The sequence below is a fragment of the Sorex araneus genome, chromosome 4 (genome assembly GCF_027595985.1).
Source record: "Sorex araneus isolate mSorAra2 chromosome 4, mSorAra2.pri, whole genome shotgun sequence".
NCBI classification, from domain to species: domain Eukaryota; kingdom Metazoa; phylum Chordata; class Mammalia; order Eulipotyphla; family Soricidae; genus Sorex; species Sorex araneus.
In genome coordinates, this window is record NC_073305.1 from 203,247,967 (window position 1) to 203,266,768 (window position 18,802).

The window sequence follows — 18,802 nt, forward strand, 5'->3', positions numbered from 1 at the left end:
GATGGCATAGACGCGGCGACACAGGAGAGCAGAGAAGTTACGGGTGAAAATCCTACAAATGTAGCGACCTCCCCAGCAGCTCTTCGAGCCTGGCTGAGACCTGCCATCCTCTATGCCGGCTCTGCCCTCCGAGTTTTCTCATCCACATCAGGTCACAGTTATCTCTTCACTGGGACTAGTTCTCACATGTGGATTCTGCTACTCAACCCCTCCATGAGGTGCAGGCAAAAGGCCAGTGTGTAGCTGCTACAAGATTGGACTTTCTCAATAGCCACTGGTAGGCAGAGTGAGAGGGACTCTCTGTCTATACGGTGTCATCATTCAATACAGGTGGCCCAGGCCTGGCTACAGGCAGGAGGCGACAAGTGAATACAATGCAGCAAAGTTCTCGGAATTGAAGAGCAGAGATGCTGTGCATGACCAGGGGTACCACAGAGGAGCTGCTCTCGGGAGGCATGGGGTGGGGGTGAGGGGGGCGGGCATGACAGCCTCCCTGCCCACCTGCAGTCAGAGGGAGTCTCTGAGGGGAAGGCACCCCAGGAGGGGGAGAGTGCCTCCCTGTTCGGTCCCACATGTCTAACTGCTTTCTTTTAGCACTCTAAATAATCACCCCCTGTCTTCCGGCCCCCACGTTCCTGATGGGAACTGTCCATTTTATTGGGGTTCAATGAACTATTTTTATTTTCAGTTCATTGTGCAGCTTGGGCTAAATGGCAGCATGAAAAATTTCCCTGCTTTTGTTGTTTCTGTTATTCCAACCCTCCTCGTCTCTATGTCCCCTGACCAGCCCCTCCGTTTCTAATTAAACTTGCAAGTATGTGATTAGCGATGAACATATTCAGATTCGTTCATTGACTTGCAGGCTAAGGTACACATTCGCCTTCATTTTCCCCCTCCGAGGCCAACTTAGCAGCACAGAGCTTTTCTACATGTTTGCATAATTCATGGCATTGGTCTCCGGGAGGGTGGCAGAGCCTCCTACTTCCTGCTGTCCCCTCCTCAGGGCTGGCCCCTCAGGGAGGGCAGGGACACGCCCTCTGAGGGAGGAGGGGACTGAGCTGGCAAGTGACTGAGACACAGAAGCTCAGGGGAGGGCCCAGGAGCCTCCACTGTGGGAGCATGTTCAAGCGACAGGACTTTATCATTCACTCTGGACTTCTCCTGCAAGCGTGGCTGGTGAAAAACAAAAGAGTGACAGCATTTTGCTCACATTCTGCTCATTTTCAATTTTGAGATGGCCCTGTCCTCTCAGCTCTCCGGAAGCAGTGCTGGTCTGGAAAGATTGCATCTCACCCTGCAGAGTCTCTGGCCTCTGTCCTGGGCATGAAAGCACAGACCAGCCCCTCTCTGCACCAGGAAGTGGCAGCAGGAAGAACCAGTCCAAGAGCATTTTTTTGGGGGGGGTCACACCCAGTGATGCACAGGGGTTACTCCTGGCTCATACACTCAGGAATTACTCTTGGCGGTGCTTGGGGAACCATGTGGGATGCTGGGAATCGAACCCAGGTTGGCCACGTGCAAGGCAAACACCCTACCCACTGTGCTATCACTCCAGCCCACAGACCAAGAGCTTTGACTGTCTCTTGTGAGCAAGCCAGCACTTGGTGGCTTCCAGGCTGAATTTAGGGATGAACAACCAGAGACCCCAGGGCCCCCTGTCTGTCCTCTGCATCATTCTGACAAGCTGGCTTTGCTCTTCAGGCTGTTACCTCAGGGGTCACAGGAGGAGGGAGCCCCAGGAATCATCTTTTCTCATGCTGTACCTAACATCATGTGATTTCTGTGATACTTCGTCACTCTCCCATTTCATGTAACAGAAAAGTGTCGGAACACTTTCACTTAGAAATATTGCTTGCAAGTTTGCACCTGAGCAAGGGAGATTACCTTATTACAAATTTTACTTCAGCAGAGAGGGTGCTATAAAATAGCCAATATATAAGGGATCTGATGAGGCTAGAACCACCGGACGAGATGTATCTATAAATAAACACTCCAAAGAACAGTCGTGTTCCAAGTCTTTACAAAAGAGTTTATTACGTTTCAAAGATAATAAAAAATTTGAAAATAACTATTTTTTTCGTTTAGATTGCATATTTAGTGACGTTTCCATGACAAAACTGTGACCGTCTGGAACAGGGCGTAAAGCAGCTTTGGCTACGAGGTGCACGGAGGAGAAAGCTCCATGCAGTGACAGGGGCTTAAACAGAGAACTCTGAAAACTGCACTCATCGTTTCAAAGGTTTTGAGACTCGTCATCATCCGCTGACAGCGCATGGCGATTCCTCGCAGAAGAGTGCCTCTACTCTAATCCTGTCCATCTATTCCCTTCGATGGCCATTTAAATGAGAACTAGTATAGGTCTGGATCCAATTTGATCTTATAAAGGGTTTAACAGCCCACAGGGGGAAAAAAGATAAAGACGTTCATTCTGCACAACATCCTGTACATTCTTGGGATTCTTAATAATGAGGATTCGAAGCTGACAAATTCTAAGAATTATTGGGTACACCTCGCCAGTCCTCAACTGCTTTTCCTCTCCGAATAAAATCAGAAAGAGAATGAGTTCTGGAAAGGCGTGCTGAGATCACTCCCAGACTCTGACACGTGGGTGGAGGCCTTCTCCCCAGCCCAGTACATGACTGTGCCTCGTGTTCTGCCTTATAATCCTTGATATAAAACGGAAGTTGTGAAATCTGCCCTTGGAAAATTCATTGTGGAGTTCAAGAAACTTCTGGAGCCATCGGCTTTTGTCCTTTGAATGCTAAAAAATCAGATCATCTCAGCATCCAGAATTAACCTTTGATTTGTTCTTTCTCTGGTATCTTGTGTCCTTGGGATCAAAGCCTCTTTCACTGGCACCGAATACAGCCCAGGGAGGAGTTTTGGCCACATAATCCATTGCTTCAAACGTTTTTGACCCACCACTGTCTTCATATTCCTGCATGAGCTCTTGGAAGCGGTCATAATCGATCCATGTCCACCACTCTCTGTCAATCTTAAACTGGAAAGAAAAACAGTTATGTTTTAATGAAAAGCATCCATAAAAATATCAAAACGTACAATACAAGACTTATAAAGAAATCTCCCTATCAGACTAAGTAAATCCTTTCATTCTCCGTATCAAAGCAGAATGTACGGAGCTGGGTCGAGTTTCTCTGTCCTCAGGCCAACCGCAATGGAAGACCCAAGAGCTGAAGAAAGAACATGTCTGCAATTGAAATTCAAGTTTATCTTGAGCATTATCACCAAAATTCAAGGCTATTATTTTTTTTTCTTTGTCATTATAATGCCTTCATGGTAAAGCTAAGTTTAATTCCTGCTTTTGCTACTTTTTATCTGGTGTCAATTTTCATGCTTGTGTTTGCAGCACCTAGTGGAGTATTTTTTATTACTGCACTTAGCCTGAGTTATTAGTGAAATCTTAATCAATGGCTTCTAATTTAGAAATGCCAACAAAATGACTCAAACTAGTCGTTTTAGCAGAACATGGATACAATATCTTATTAGTGGGAAGCCTTGTTAAGAATTTTAATTCAATAAGGGAGAGTAATCCAATTTGTACTCTTTTAAGATAATTGCTTCCCCAAAGTCACTGTAGAATAATGACCCAGGAATGAAGAAAACAGAAAATAAGTTGAATAGGCTCTGAAGAAACTACTAATTGAACTGTGAAAGCTTTGAATTAAAAATATCTACTTGGCATTCTTTTGTATAAACCCATAATATATAGTACAGTGACACTTGATTTACAAACAGACGCTATCTAAATTGTGCCAGCAAAACCTTTGACTATGCACCAAATTAAGTTACCAAATTAAGTAACAAATGCATATTCTAGATAAGAAAACTACTCAAAACACTAAGGTTCTTGGATTTAGAATATTAAAATCTGAAGAGTTTGAATGCTGTGAAAAAATTTTAAAGCAATAGCTAAAGACTTTCTCAGGGAAAAGAATACAAAGTGGGAAAGTTGGGTCTATCTATGAATCATGAGGAATTTTCTTGCTTCGAAATGGTGCCCTTGCGCTCTAGGAATCTACAACCCGGGATGTAGAACCCGTGTTTTACCATCCCTTGCCCGAGTGTTGTTTGGGGGTGTGAAAGCAATCCCAGTGGTGTCCAAGTGCCGGGTCTAGAAATCTGACAAAGGGGCACCTAGTCCCATTCCGGAAGGGGCCAGGCCCTGCAGGTCTTCTCAGCAGTGCTTCTACCCCCGTACCCGACACTGCCCAAGGGCGGGCCCACCTCTGGGCTCGGCAGCAGTCTTCCAGCAGATTCCATTTGGGGCTATTTCCTACTGCTGAGGTCTGTCCGGAAGTACTTTGCCTACTGTCAAGAGAGCCCAGTGACCTAGACTTTTGGGTCCAAGTCTCCATATGGAGGCCCTTCCTGGGACATCCCTCCCCCTCAGTCCAAGCCCCACGGTGGTCCCTCTGTCTTACTAATACGGACTTATGTCACAGGACTCCACATAAATGTCCTTTGCTCAGGGAAATCTTCCAGAATCCCTTTACCATCACCGTTCTCACCACACCCTGAACTTGCCTGAGGAAAGCTAAGTAGAGATCTCCACACCCCATCCCACCACACCGACACAGAAGGTTTTGTGACTGCTATCTGGCTCATTATAATTTTAGCTGTTACTAGGGACCTGGAAGGGCCTCTTCCTCCCTCCTCTTAATTAAGGTAGAAATACGTGATGAAACAATTTCCACCTAATTCCACGGACACCCTGAACGAGAGGTGAAGCCCTGCTGTTTCAGACTTCCTGGGGCAGGAAAGCATCTCCCACCCCGGGGTACCGCAATAGGAAATGTGACTGGACATGGCTGGACTCCAGATTCCTGATAGACCACATGATGGGAAAGGTGACTTCCCCACCAGGAGAACCCCTCCCCCCATGACCACTAACAGTGTGCAGTGAACGACAAATCACACTCCCACCCCCCCTCCAGGAGCTCGGCCTTTAGGAGTGCCCTTGCTTTGCCTGCTGTGGAAACAAGATCATATTCTCCTCTTCCCTCGAGTTCTTAGGGTTTACATCTTTAGGCATGAAGCTGGACCTACATCCTGGCCTCCCTTCTCCCTCAAATTCTAACCACAGCCACCGCTCTTCTGAGAGGGGCTAAAGAACCGGACAGAGTTAGAACCATCCTTCCCACACCTAAGAGATACACCCCTCCAACCGTGCGCACAAAACCTCTCCCTCCCAGAAACACCACTTTCCCAGAACTGTAGACAATATATTTTACTTCTAAAGCTGCTGACTATAGACACTAGCTCCTAATAAAATTTGAAGATCTGGATCCTTCTGATTATGCAACCATCTGGTTGGAAATGGAAGAAATCAGTTGCCCAGACTTGACTAAAATAGGACAACTGACAACTCTGATTGTCAATGTCTAGGAAAACAAACTGGAAAACAAAGCAAGGGTAATAAATGCAGGGGTACGGGAATGCTCGGCCGCCGCAACAAAATGCAGATTGTATGGCCTCAACAAAAGTTCATTTAATGTCTCCCAGTGCAGGAGGCTGGAAGTCTCAGATGAAGGTTCTGGTAAGAGGTGCCTTCTCTGTCTTTACACAGCCATTTGTCGAGAGGGAGAGGGAGAAGGAAGAGGGAGAGGGAGAGGGAGAGGGAGAGGGAGAGGGAGAGGGAGAGGGAGAGGGAGAGGGAGAGGGAGAGAGGGAGAGGAAGAGGGAGAGGGAGAGAGAGAGAGAGAGAGGGAGAGGAGAGAGAGAGAGAGAGAGAGAGAGAGAGAGAGAGAGAGAGAGAGAGATCAGACCCCTTTGCCTATGACTGACCGCTTTGTCCCAATTGTTTCCTTAGAGGTCCTCTCTCAAACACAGCCCCACTGGGGCTAAGACTTCAAAGCATGACTTGAGAGGGGACATAAATATCCCATCTGCAACAGTCGCCTCTTTTAAAGTAAGCCTGAACCATCAAGCCCCTAAAATAAATCTGGATTTAATATGCCCCCTTGCTAACAATCTGACACTAACCATATTGCATAATAACTGACCACTCAGCAAGTCCAACTGTCTCTGTGCACCAGCGCACGGCAAAAAGGGAAAGACCAAGAGTGGCACAGAAGTAAAGCTGAAAGATAGAGCGAAGAAATCAAGGAGTGAAACCCCAGGTCCCAAACTTGAGGTTAAATACGCTGAGACATGAGGTCACCCTGCCTCAAGAATTCTTCAAATCCACAAAGAATTACAAATAAATTCAAATGGTCACTGATCATCTCAAACATACAGCACAAGCAAGTGATGTCTAGTCTTGACTACCGAAACCGGGCTGGCTAATGTCCGTGGCGCTTCCAGCCCGGTGAGCTAGGGCCAAGGTTCCCACTGTCCAGAACAACCAAACTGCTGCTCAAAGGAGTTCGTGTTCTCCCTTTCCTAACATTTCGAGGAGAATGTCTTCATTATTTAAGTGCTGAACATTCCTATTAAAGGTGGTAGGTTGGAGGCTGGAGAGGTCGTACAGCAGGTTAGGCACTTGCCTTAAACACAGCCAACCCTGGTCTGATGTCCGGCATCCCATATGGCGTACGGAGCCCCCCAGGAGTACTCCTGAGTGCAGAGCCTGGAGTAAACCCTGAGCACCACTGGGTATGGTCCCCAAACCCAAACACCACACAAAAAAAGGTGGTGGGTTGAACAGATGTATTAATTTTCACTTTTTTGTTTGCTTGTTTGGGGCCACACCCAGCAGTGCTTGGGGAACCCTATGGCATGCCAGGGATTGAACCCTGCATGCAAGGAAAATGTCCTGCCTGCTATACTATTGCTCTGGTCCCTAATTTTTACTTTTCGAAATCTCACTAGGATGATATTAAGGTCGTTTCTGAAAGACCTGTGAAAGCAAAGAGATCCCAGAGAGAAGAAAACAGCATCAAACTTGAGAAATGCGAGATGATGGATGAGCAGAGCTGACTTAGCAGACTCAAGAGGACTGACTCCTACGCTGGCAAATAGAGACATCCAAGATTCAACCCAGTTACGGTTTCAGAATTCCCCCAAAGGCTCAGAAACTGTGGTACCCCCATCACCCCAGAAGTGGGAGTAAAGTAGGTCCCAAACTCCTCCCCCCGCCCAAATCCAAAGACAGGTTCATCTTTTGGCTCAAGATTATTAGCACTTCAGTGCTCTTGCCCCCTGCACCTACAGAACACAGCACAGCAGCTGTGCAGCTGGCCTGCGGAAGCCAGGAAGTTGAAAAAGGAAGAACCTGCGGGCGGTGGGGAGGTAGGTACAACTGGGACAGAGGGATAGGACTGAAAAGGGACCACCCCATTCACTACCTGCTACCTGAACTCTGGTGCTACATCAACCAAATAAACAGGGGGAAATGAAAAGACCCCCTGCGAAGCCTGGGTACCCTGATGGGAGACACTGATGCAGGTTCCGTGAGGATGATGCCCTGGGTTTCTCCAAGAAATGGACCAGTCCAGGCCCATGTGTGCATGAGTTTCCCACTGCAGTCTGGGCAGCCAGCTACTGGTTCAAGAAAACTTCTAACTTCTAACGTTAAAGAGGGACGAACAAAAAGAGGACAGTACACCAAGTCTGTGCAGGACGAACATGACAAATAAAACAAAGCCCCCAACAACAAAACTAAGATGACTATCCTTGGAGAATGAAAGAAATACTCTGACTCTAAAAACAGCTATGCTATAAAAAGCAACACTCAAAGAATGATAAAACCCTCCAATCTCAAAAGTACAGGAGTAGAAATGAAGGACTGGTGGTAGAGAAAATACAATTTAGAAAATTCCCTAGAATACAAACACAGAAAGAAAGAAGAGAAATAAAAAGAGACAGTGTGAAAAGAGATGACAAAAAAAATGAAAGTTCTTGAAAGAAAGGAGAAATTAAGAAGAGGGAGGAAAAACTCAGTGAAATCTTCAAAACATTTTCAAGGTGAGGACTGGTCCTTGGTAGCAAGCGTGCCACAGTGGCGAGAGGTCGGTTAGGTCAGAGAAGGGACCAGTATGACAATCACAGGGGAAGTGATCACTCTGGACAAGAAGGAACCAAGGAAAATTCTAACTGAAAGAAGGGAAAGTGATACGCAGGATACCGCTTCAGTAGCTGTCCTGCAAACCACAGTGCCTGAAAGGAAAAAAAGAAAAAAGCAAAGTATCTGCCATAGCGGCAGGCTGGAAGGTGGGCTTGGGAGGCGGGAGAGAAATGAACACTGGTGGAGAAAAGTGGACTCTGGGGATGAGATGAATACCTGAACACTGTACAACAAAAAGCTAATCATAAAAACCTTTGTAACTTTGTCTCTCACTGTGATTCAGTACATTTTTAAAAACAATCACTGTCATCCCGTTGTTCATCGATTTGCTCAAGCGGGCACCAGTAACATCTCCTTTGTGAGACTTGTTGCTACTGTTTTTGGCATACTGCATACGCCAAGTGTAGCTTACCAGGCTCTGTCGTGCAGGTGGGACACTCTCAGTAGCTTGTTGGGCTCTCTGAGAGACCAGAGGAATCGAATCCAGGTTGGCTTCGTGCAAGGCAAACACCCTACCTTGCTGTGCTATTGCTCCAGTCTTTTAAAAACAATAGCATCCAGTCACTGTAATAAATTCACATTGTGCAACATGGAGAGGCTGGGGAATGCAAGACATGGGGAGAAAATGTTGAGGCCAGGCTGACCTGCACCTTCTACATACAGAGTCAGAGATAATGAGCAACAGAGAAAAAAATGCAGTAATCATGTTGCTTAGGGGAAAGAGACCCAGAAAAGTTGGAAGCAGTTGTTGCATACGGGCTAGAGGTGGAGCTGTAGGTTTGAGAAGAGTACAAAGCCTTTCAGAGGGGACAGAGAGTACAGTGGGTAGGGCACTTGCTTGCCTTGTGACGGGTTTGACCCATGGAATCCGGTATGGCTCACGAAGCACCACCAGGACAGGAGGAGTAAGTCCTAAGCATTGCCAAATGTGGCTAAAGCACACACACACACACACACACACAATCATGTACAAAAGCAACTTCAATTGGAGGCTAAAGTGATGCACAATGAATAGAGTAACCCCTGAGCACGGTCAGGAGTGGCCCCAAGCAAACAAAAACACCCTTACTTCTATAATAAACTTCGACGTCAAACTCTATTCATGTAGAAGTTTCAATACAACAAGAAGTTTTAAATAATAATGATATAATCTAGACATTTTCCCAAAGAACACATAAAAAGCAGCTCCACCTCACTCATCAGAAAATGGGAATCAAGACCACCACAAAACCTTACAGCTATGACAGTCACTGTCACTATCACTGTCACTGTCATCCCATTGTTCACCGATTTGCTCGAGCGGGCACCAGTGACGTCTCCATTGTGAGACTTGTTGTTACTGTTTTTGACATATCAAATATGCCATGGGGAGGTTGCCAGGTTCTGGCGTGCGGGCGGGATACTCTCGGTAGCTTGCCAGGCTCTCCGAGAGGGAAAGAGGAATTGAACCTGGGTTGGTTGCGTGCAAGGCAAACGCCCTACCCGCTGTGCTATCGTTCCAGACCACAGCTAAGACAGTAACTTATATAAATAAAACAAATAAGACACTCTGTGTGTTGGCGAGGCAGTGGGGAGGCAACCTTGTGTTGAGCCGAGTGAGAGCCATAAGTGGTGCTTTCCTTGGGGTCAAGTCCACAGAACGGGTGTGCGGAGCGAAGCACGCTGGCCAGGGGTCGCTGACCTAAGCAGCTCCAGTGCCCAGACATGTGCTGGGGAACCAGAAGATCTTATATGCAAATCTCAAAGTTCGTTTGCTCCACTTTTGGCCAGTTCTGCTTAATTGATGTAGTTTTCACCCATTCCGGGCCCCCAGATCAAATACATCAAACCGCCCCTGTGAAGGATATGCCTCCCTTTACCTTCTCTAGTTCTCAGCACTACGGGCGAGCGTGCTGCTTCTCTTTGTGTCACTGAAGAACTAACGCAACCATCCACAGCGACTTCACACTCGGTGCCCTGCCGGAAGCCCTTACATTGACCTGCCCTCCCGTCTCAAGCCTGCTTTGCTGGGAGCACTGCAGCATTGAGATGATGAACACAGTACAGCTGATGGGAAGGTTTTAACCAAACCAAGGTGCCACAGTCCTACACACCCCAAATGAAAAGAAGGAGAAAATCTTGCCTATCAGCTAAAGAGCAAGACCAATGCTCTTTGCAAATTTTTAATATGAATATCCCTTCATGCTATTCTGTATTTTTTTTTCAATTGAATCACCGTGAGCTACACTTACAAAGCTTTCATGTTTGAGTTTCAGTCATACAATGATCGAACACCCATCCCTCCACCAGTGCACATTTTCTACCACCAATGTCCCCAGTATCCTTCCCTGGTCCCCCTCCTCCCCATCCCACCCCTCCCCTGCCTCTATGGCAGACAGTTTTCCCCTTACTCTCACTCTAGTTATGGGTATTATGGTTTGCAATGCGCTATACTGTATTCTTATCTTCACCGAAAAATCAAGTGACAGGTTCCGCTAGGGAAGGGTCTTTTAATTAAGAACCTACTGTAGGCAAAGCACTATTCTAAATGCTTTATATACATCATTTTATTTTGCCATCACCATAACTGGTAAATTGCTGACTTTTTGTTGTTGTGGCAGCAGGGAACAACATGAGAAATGATAAGGCGAGACTTGAGAAAAGGAAATGCTGTGTATATCAGCATTTCTGCCATCAACGGCAAAAACTGGTTTTAATAAATCAATCCACCAGAAGGAGCCTCAGAATTCTCTGACAGCGGTTACACTCGTAGTGAGGCTTATTGTGACACAGACAGGCAGGCTGCGGTCTGCACAGGGAAGGGGGCCTGAAGTCTGGGAATGTCCTATATGGGAGTGTCCAGCTGCCTTGTCCCTAGGGGTGCTAACCGCCTCAGCCCCGCAGGGAGGTGAGACAGCAGGTGGCCCTGTCCTTGAGGCCACGCTTCCTGGAGAGAGCTGTCTGTCAGTGGTGACTTTGCTGCCCAGCCTACCCGGCGGTGTGACAGATACAGTACAGCTCAACATGACTGTCCCAAACTCTAGTGTGGCTGAGATCCCAGATTAACAAGTCACTGTCGTCATCCAAGGCATCCCAAGAGCAGGGATGACTCCCGGGAAGTGGAGGGCAAAGGCCAGTACTCCTCTGGATCAAATTAATCTGCCACTATATTTATCCTTGCCCTGAAAGCCACACGTAATGGGCAAAGTTGCACACCACCAAACCAACCAACCAACCAACCGACCCTCAAAGAACCCCCTAACCCCAAAAGGGGACAATATATATTCACTTTTACATTCTAAAGTAGGTCTTTTTACGTGATCTCCATGTCAGTTATTTTCTGGCTGGATTGTCTAAACACACACTAATACGTGAGACACAGTTAACTGGGAAAGGGCTGGCGAAAGGCGAGTTCTCATAAGTCAGTACTGTATCTTATGTCTCGAAACTTAGAGGTGTGACTTATTTGGGAAGGAAGTATCAGGCTAGTTTGAGAGAGAAATGATTTTGCAATATAAAAAAATAGTGCTGCAATAGTACTTTTTGAAAATCTCAGATATCCAAATTTAGTTCTTTATTTAGTTCTGGAGCGATAGCGCAGCGGGTAGGGTGTTCACCTTGCACGAGGCTGACCCGGGTTCAATTCCTCTGCCCCTCTCGGAGAGCCCAGCAAGCTACCTGTGGCATATTCGATATGCCAAAAAACAGTAACGACGAGTCTCACCATGGAGACGTTACTGGTGCCCGGAGGAAATCGATGAGCAACGAGATGACAGTGATACAGTGATTTAGTTCTTTCATTAATTCTGGCCCCCAAATCAAATACATCGAACTGCCCATGTGAAGGATATTCCTTCCGTTATCTTAACTAATTCTCAGCAATGCAGGCGAGCATGCTGCTTCTCTTTCTGTAGCTAAAGAAATAATGTACCATACAGAACATCCGCAGCTACTTCATTTAGTTCTTGCCTGCCATAGCCATGGCAGGGAGTTTGTTTTTTGGGAGAAGAGAAGGCAGAGGTGAACTAGAGAGTTAGTGCAGTGGGTAGGGTGCTGAGCTCTGACCTGGGCTTGATCTCTGGTACCACAAATGGTCCCCTGAGCAATTCTGGTGGTCTACAAAGTCAGCTTTGCATTTTGCAAACTATGGGATTGAATTCCAGCTGTGCTCTATTTGTCCTTGGACAAGACTTGTACTTTCTTAGCCAGAGTTTCTTCCTTTGGAATAGGAGGGACAAAAATAGTACTGATGACTCATAAGTTTTTTGGTCAGAATTAAATGAATTAATGCATCTCATCGAAGTGACCATAACACATTTTACTGGCTGCTGAGTTTATCAGCAGACACCAAAAGTAAGGAATGTCACTGTACATCTGTATTGCTGATGAGGAGGCGAGAAGGTGACAAAAGATTATTCTGGACGACAATGAGATCTATTTAAAGAGCTGGGAGAAAACATATTAACTCTCGAGTTTTCTTTAATGATAATTAATTACTCACGAATGAAAGTAAGATCAATGTTTCAGCAGAGGATAGGAAATTTAGTTGACAACTTTGTTGAAAAGAATACTACACCCAGCTGAAACCATCAGGATGCAGAAAGCAAACCTGGCTCTGTGCTCGGGGGTTATTCCTGGTGGGGCCTGAGGGACCATATGCGGTGCTGGGGGTCTAACCCTGTGTGCAAGGACAGTGCTCTACGGGCTACACTGTCACTCGGGCCCACCACAGTATAATCATAACAGCATATCAGACACAGCTGGGACAAAAATTAGTGAACTGGAAAATAAGTCAAATTGTCCAAACCAAAGAACAGAGACGCCTATGAATTAACAATGTGCAAATGAGAAGTCAAGATATAGTGAAGGCTCATATGTTTACATGCATTACTAGAAGAAAGGAGATATTGGGAAAGAAGGAACATTTCACAAATACAAGCTGAGAAATTTTCCCAACTGATGGAAAGTATGATTCATACATATAGGAATTCCAGGGAGTCCCAAAGAGGAAAACAAAAAAAAAAAGAAAGTCCACATCTAGACACGTGAGAGCACATAGCTTACTGTCAAGGGGGAAGGAAAGGGAAAGAGGCGACTGTGGGGAGAACGACAGATTGCCTTAAGAGGAGCAACAGGCCAATAGCTCCCTTTTATTTATTCTATTTTTTTAAATTAATTTATTATTTTATTGAATCACCATGTGGAAAGTTACAAAGCTGTCAGGTTTAAGTCTCAGTTATAAAATGCTCGAACACCCATCCCTTCACCAGTGCACATATTCCACCACCAAGAATCACAGTATACCTTCCCCCTCCCCCCCACCCTGCCTGTGCAACTGATAAATTTCATTTTACTTTCACTTTACTTTGATTACATTCAATATTTCAACAAAAAACTCACTATTATTGTTTGGAGTTTCTCCCCCCTAAAGTCGGACGTAATAGCTCCCTTTTAAATCAACGGAATTTAAGACAAGGGAACCTTTACTGTGTTGAAATAAATAGGACCCAGAATTTTCTACCGAGCCAAAAGAAAGATTTTCAGACAAATGAAAACTAAATTTTCCCCTAAGAAAGTTTTTAAAGAGAACAATCTCAGATGGTGGATCAAAAATGCACAAAGTGACGTAAAAGAGTGTTAAAAAAAAAAACTGAGATAACCTTAAATAAACCCCTATAACATAAGCGATGTCCTTAAACACACTTAAAATAGACACAATTACAGCAGAACTGAACCCTGATGAACCCTTAAGAGATAACCCTCCGTGAACCCTTACCACATAAAACAATAATCATAATGCCCTTAAACAGCTAAAATAGACAACAATTATCAGCATAGGGCCAGGAAGAGCAAAAAAGGTAAAAAATGAAGGTCAAATCTACAGTCCTTCAGAGTTAGAAGGCAAAAGCTTATTGTGAGTTTGGGGCAGGGCGGGGGAGGGAGGAGGTAGAAGCTAGCTCTCTAGCAGTGCTCGGAGAGTCACTCCTGGTGATAGCAGCCACTTGGGACTGACAGTTCAATGCTGGCGCCTAAGGACACTGCACTGCTCGGGGACAAGGGTCACACCCAGCAAGGTTTGAGAAGTCACCGGTACCAGGGATCCAACCAGGGTCTCCAGGTGGCCCTGGCCCCTGAGCTCTCTTCTCACCCTGCAAAAGTACTTTTTAACATTCGACTTGCATTAGTCAAGGATGCAAGTAGTGGTTTCTTACACTACCCCTAAAAGAACAGAGAACAAGTACTGAGCTCCAAAACGCAGGCAAAGAATGTTGAGATCAACGTCTGGGAAAGTGAAGCTGTGCAAAGACAGGGAAGGGCAATGGAAGAGGAACTGGAGAGGGGGACGGAGGCAGGGGGATGGACAGGGCTGTGGGGATCAGACAGAAACAAAGATCCCCAACAGGTATTTCAACTTTTACACAAAAATATACTGGAAGGTCCCTGAAGGCTTCTCTGCAGCAGCGCTCTACGTTCCAGAAAGTGTCTTTGCTTTTGGTGTGGAGAACAGACTTCATGAAGACAAAGAAGACTTAATCATCATAATACTGAGCACTGTCTCCGCAATCCATTAATTTCCAACCCCTCCCCCCACCCACAGGCACTTCCTTACTTAAAATAATCATTCAAGTTTAGAAATAAAAGTCAGGGGGGCTAGGGGTGTGGGGGGACAGGGTGGAACTATACTGCAATTCTTGGTGGTGGAATATGTGCACTGGTGAAGGGATGGGTGTTCAACCATTGTATAACTGAGACTTAAACCTGAAAACTTTGTAACTTTCCACATGGTGACTCAATAAAATAATTAAAAAAAAATAAAAGAAATAAAAGTCAGTATTTTTGTCTCTAATCTTTAAGATTTATAGTAAGTTCAATTCCTCCGTCCCTCTCGGAGAGCCCAGCAAGCTACTGAAGAGTATCCCGCCCGCGTGGCAGAGCCTGGCAAGCTCCCCAGGTATTTGGTATTTGATATGCCAAAAACAGTAACAAGTCTCACCATGGAGACGTTACTGGTGCCCGCTCGAGCAAATCGATGAACATTGGGATGACAGTGCTACAGTGCTAACTACCTTTGGAGCTACTTTAACACCTCAAACAAGTGGCCTTTATTTCGTTATTCTTTGATTCTCCCAGAACACATTCTTCCGACTTCTGATTATAGCTCGTAACTCAGTGAAACACAATCTAATTTCAATCAAAGCATGGGGCCTTGCAACCTCCTACTTTCCTGAGACAGGATCACAGGGGATTTTAAGTGAGTGATTCTCATATTATTAAATTACTTCAACTTAAGAAGCTGCCCAGGAAGTCACTTTAGGGGAAGGAAAACTGAGTCTGTCACGTTCAAATTAGCACAAAAAGTTTTTCTCTAAGAAAAAGCAACCAACCCTTGGCCAGTATAACCTCTTTCATAGTTATCTCTCGCTCTTAAAAAAAAAAAAAAAAAAAACCACCCAACTACAGCTTGATATGTGTTCAGTTCAGGATGAGTTATATCAGCCTTACAGCCACGAGGGGCAAATTTAATCCTCGGCACCATCCCATCTGCCAACTGTGATCCCACAAGGCACTGTTGTTTGTGGTCCATAGAGTCACAGCGAAAGTCTGTGATCACGAACTTTGTGTGTGTGCACTGTAACTAAGTGTGTTTGCAGCGCCAGGTCATCAGAACAACAAAACAGTAACAAAGATATTGGAAGAGGGAAGGGGAAAAGGTTTAAAAAGACAAAAAGAGCATACAATTCAGTGGCTTTGAGTGTAGTCCTGACTACGTGTGACTGACACCACTGTACCACACCAGAATATTCTCCTCGGCACCCAGGGAACACTCCCGTCACTCACCAGGATGCCCTCACCCAGCTCTGGCAACGCCGGCCTATTTCCTGTTTCTACAGATTTACCTTTGGAATGTTTCACATAAATGAAAGACACAGATGCATCTTTTGTTTCTGAGATTTTCAACTAGCATAATGTCGTCAAGATCCATCCATATTCATAACTGACGCATCATTTCAAATGAAGATTCTGAATAGAAAACTAGGCACGGTAGTATAATAAACCTCTATCCATCATCTAACCTGAAACGATCCTCAATTCATCACACCTACCGTGCATTCATCACCTTGGTTTTATTGTGACTCGTATCCCTGAGGTTTCATTATTTCTGCGTAAATATTTCAGTAAGGACATATCATTATGATAATGGCTCTAACACCGGAGGACTGATGAGGGTATTTTTCCATTTTACTCTAATGACCAACCTCTACCCAGAACTGATTTTTTTCCTTACGCTAGGCATTACTTATTTAAGAAACACACAAGATTCAGGTGCTCGTTTCTCTAATAAAAGCTTTATATAAGAAAATAAAGAAAGTCATAGACCAAAACCCCAGAAAATTTTCTTCAGGTGCCAGGATTCAAAGTGACCCACAATGTGATGAATGCCTCAATATTTCTCTGACAAAAAAAAAATGCTCCTAGGGGGGTTGTTTACTATCTGAGCTTTTTTCTTGTCATCTCAGGAAAGGTTTAGAGGTTATGACAAGGGTGTTTTTTGCTTTTGTTTATCAGCAGGCACTTTTCTAAGATTTATGAACCAAGAAGCACTTCACGATGCTTAGGTGAGGGCTAGAAATGAAGCGGTTTCACACTGGAAGGAGACTTGCCGAGCTCGGGGGAAGCCAGAGCTTTCTCAATGCTTGTTTTAGGAAATGTAGTAAGTAGGCAAATCATGACTAACATAAGGTGTGGAGGGAATAAATGAGATTCCAGGTAACAGGACAGTGAAAATCGACAGAAGGATGTCCCTTTGAGTCGCGCTTACCTTCTTGTGGGCGATCAGGAGGCAATTGGAATGCTCGTGCTCACAGGCCAGTTCGTAGTCGGGGATCAGCTCAACCAGCTCACGGACAAAACGGACCACCTCCTCGTGCCAGGGCACGTTGGCCATGGTGAGGCTGCTGGCCGAGCTCTCGCCACAGTAGGTAACGCCCTGCGGGAACAGCACAGCAGTGAGAGACAATCCACGCCAACTGGAAGGTCAGAGCAGACTTCCGGAGTCCGAGGTTTCGATTTGATGCAAGTCGGAAAAGTGATAGGAAACACCAGAGACTTGCTTTGAAACCCACAGGAGCAGTAAATGACGGAAAACTGGTGCCCCCAGGCTGCTGCTCTCTCCGCTCTGCTAATGCGAGGGGCCGGGCACCGGAGCCGTGGGCATGTCTCAAGCTAGACTGCCCATCATAATAACATGTGTGAACCAACAATGCACTTTTCAGGAAGATTCATTTGTTTATTATAGCAGAGCAATTTTCCAGGCATTAGAATCTCATAGAACAACAAGAGGCAGAACTGACAACTCTAATGCATTGAGTAATTTATTTGCTGGGAAAATAAGGTCCCCATTTATTAACACCATTTAAATCTGAGGTTGGTAAACCTTCAACAGAAAGGTCCAGAGAGCAACTGAATTTATTGAATAATTTTAGTGAATAATTTCAATTGAAATTATTCTTTTTTTTTTTTTTGGTTTGGGGCTACCCCCGCTGGTGCTCAAGGCTTCCTCATGTTTCTGCTCTCAGGGGACTGGCAGGGCCTGGGGACCAAGAGGGGTGCTGGAAACTAAACCCAGATCAGGGACATGGAAGGCCAAGTGCCTTACCTAATGTACTCTCTCCACTCCTGAAATTATTCTTTAAGAAATCACATACATGTAGCATGCATATTACACACACATGGGTATATATCCATACAGGATTGTGGCAAATGGAAAATACCTTTATGGCGACATACATACCTTTCTATACACACAAATACGCATATGTGTATCACACATGTCCAGATTCAGTACCACTGAATCAGTTGAACTGTTTAGTCAAATTGCAGTCAAGGACGCTGATTCTAAGTCTTTCGATTTCTGACACTTTAGCTACCCAACACCCCAAAGGTTTATAACTTCAGTTCTCTATTTGGTAAACTGCATAATAATAAATGATTGATTTTCTATTAGGAGGGATATCTTAATTTTTAGGTTCTTTCTTTTTTCTTTTTTGGCTTTTTGGGTCACACTCGGCAATGCTCAGGGCTGACTCCTGGCTCTGCACTCAGGAATCACTCCTGGCAGTGCTCGGGGGACCATATGGGATGCTGGGAATCGAACCTGGGTTGGCCGCATGCAAGACAAACGCCCTACACACTGTACTATTGCTCCAGCCCCAATTTGTAGGTTCTTAAGGTATCCAAAAATCTAACTTTCTGGACAGTGGGTTGAATATTCTAGTTATACTGCTCCTAAGTAGGGGACAATTGAAATAAAAGATGTGTACCAAGGATATACTGTCTTGTTCTCATTTACTCTCACACACAGTCACAGTCACACACACACAAACTGGAAGAGGCAAAATAGTATTAAATGAAAACCCCACAAATGAGCACTGCAGCGTGACTGACTTCTGACTCCGTAGAAGGCAGAACTGGGATATGGCCAAAAATTTAGATGAGCTCTACAAAAGACTCCACCCCAGATGGCTGTCCCAGTGATCTCTGGTATACTAAATTGAGGTGATCTCTGCAGATATAAACTATAATAAATGTAATTTAATTATAACAAAAGAACCAGTGATTTGCAGACTTAATTGAATTTAGTTTACATTTAAAAAAAAAAGCAAAAAGTACTACAGCTCCCAACAGCCTTCAGAAAGCAAGGCAGAAAATTTGTGGCTAAACTTACCCAAACATATGCAGAAGAAAATAATTTATTGATAGTCATAAAATAAACTTCAAATGAGTCATAAACTTCTA

At 45.0% G+C, this 18,802-nt stretch overlaps 1 protein-coding gene across 2 annotated transcripts in view; it reads right to left on the reverse strand.

The window, feature by feature from the left end:
- Window positions 1-2,008: 2,008 nt before the first annotated feature.
- LOC101550358 (S-adenosyl-L-methionine-dependent tRNA 4-demethylwyosine synthase TYW1) overlaps window positions 2,009-18,802 on the reverse strand; it is a 206,453-nt gene continuing 189,659 nt past the window's right edge. For both annotated transcript variants that reach the window (XM_055135604.1, XM_055135603.1), the window contains 2 exons: window positions 16,827-16,994; window positions 2,009-3,001 (listed from right to left, as the gene is read on the reverse strand). In XM_055135604.1, the coding sequence (XP_054991579.1) occupies window positions 2,780-3,001; window positions 16,827-16,994 (390 nt within the window). In that variant the 3' untranslated portion in view covers window positions 2,009-2,779. The remainder of the gene's footprint in view (window positions 3,002-16,826; window positions 16,995-18,802) is intronic.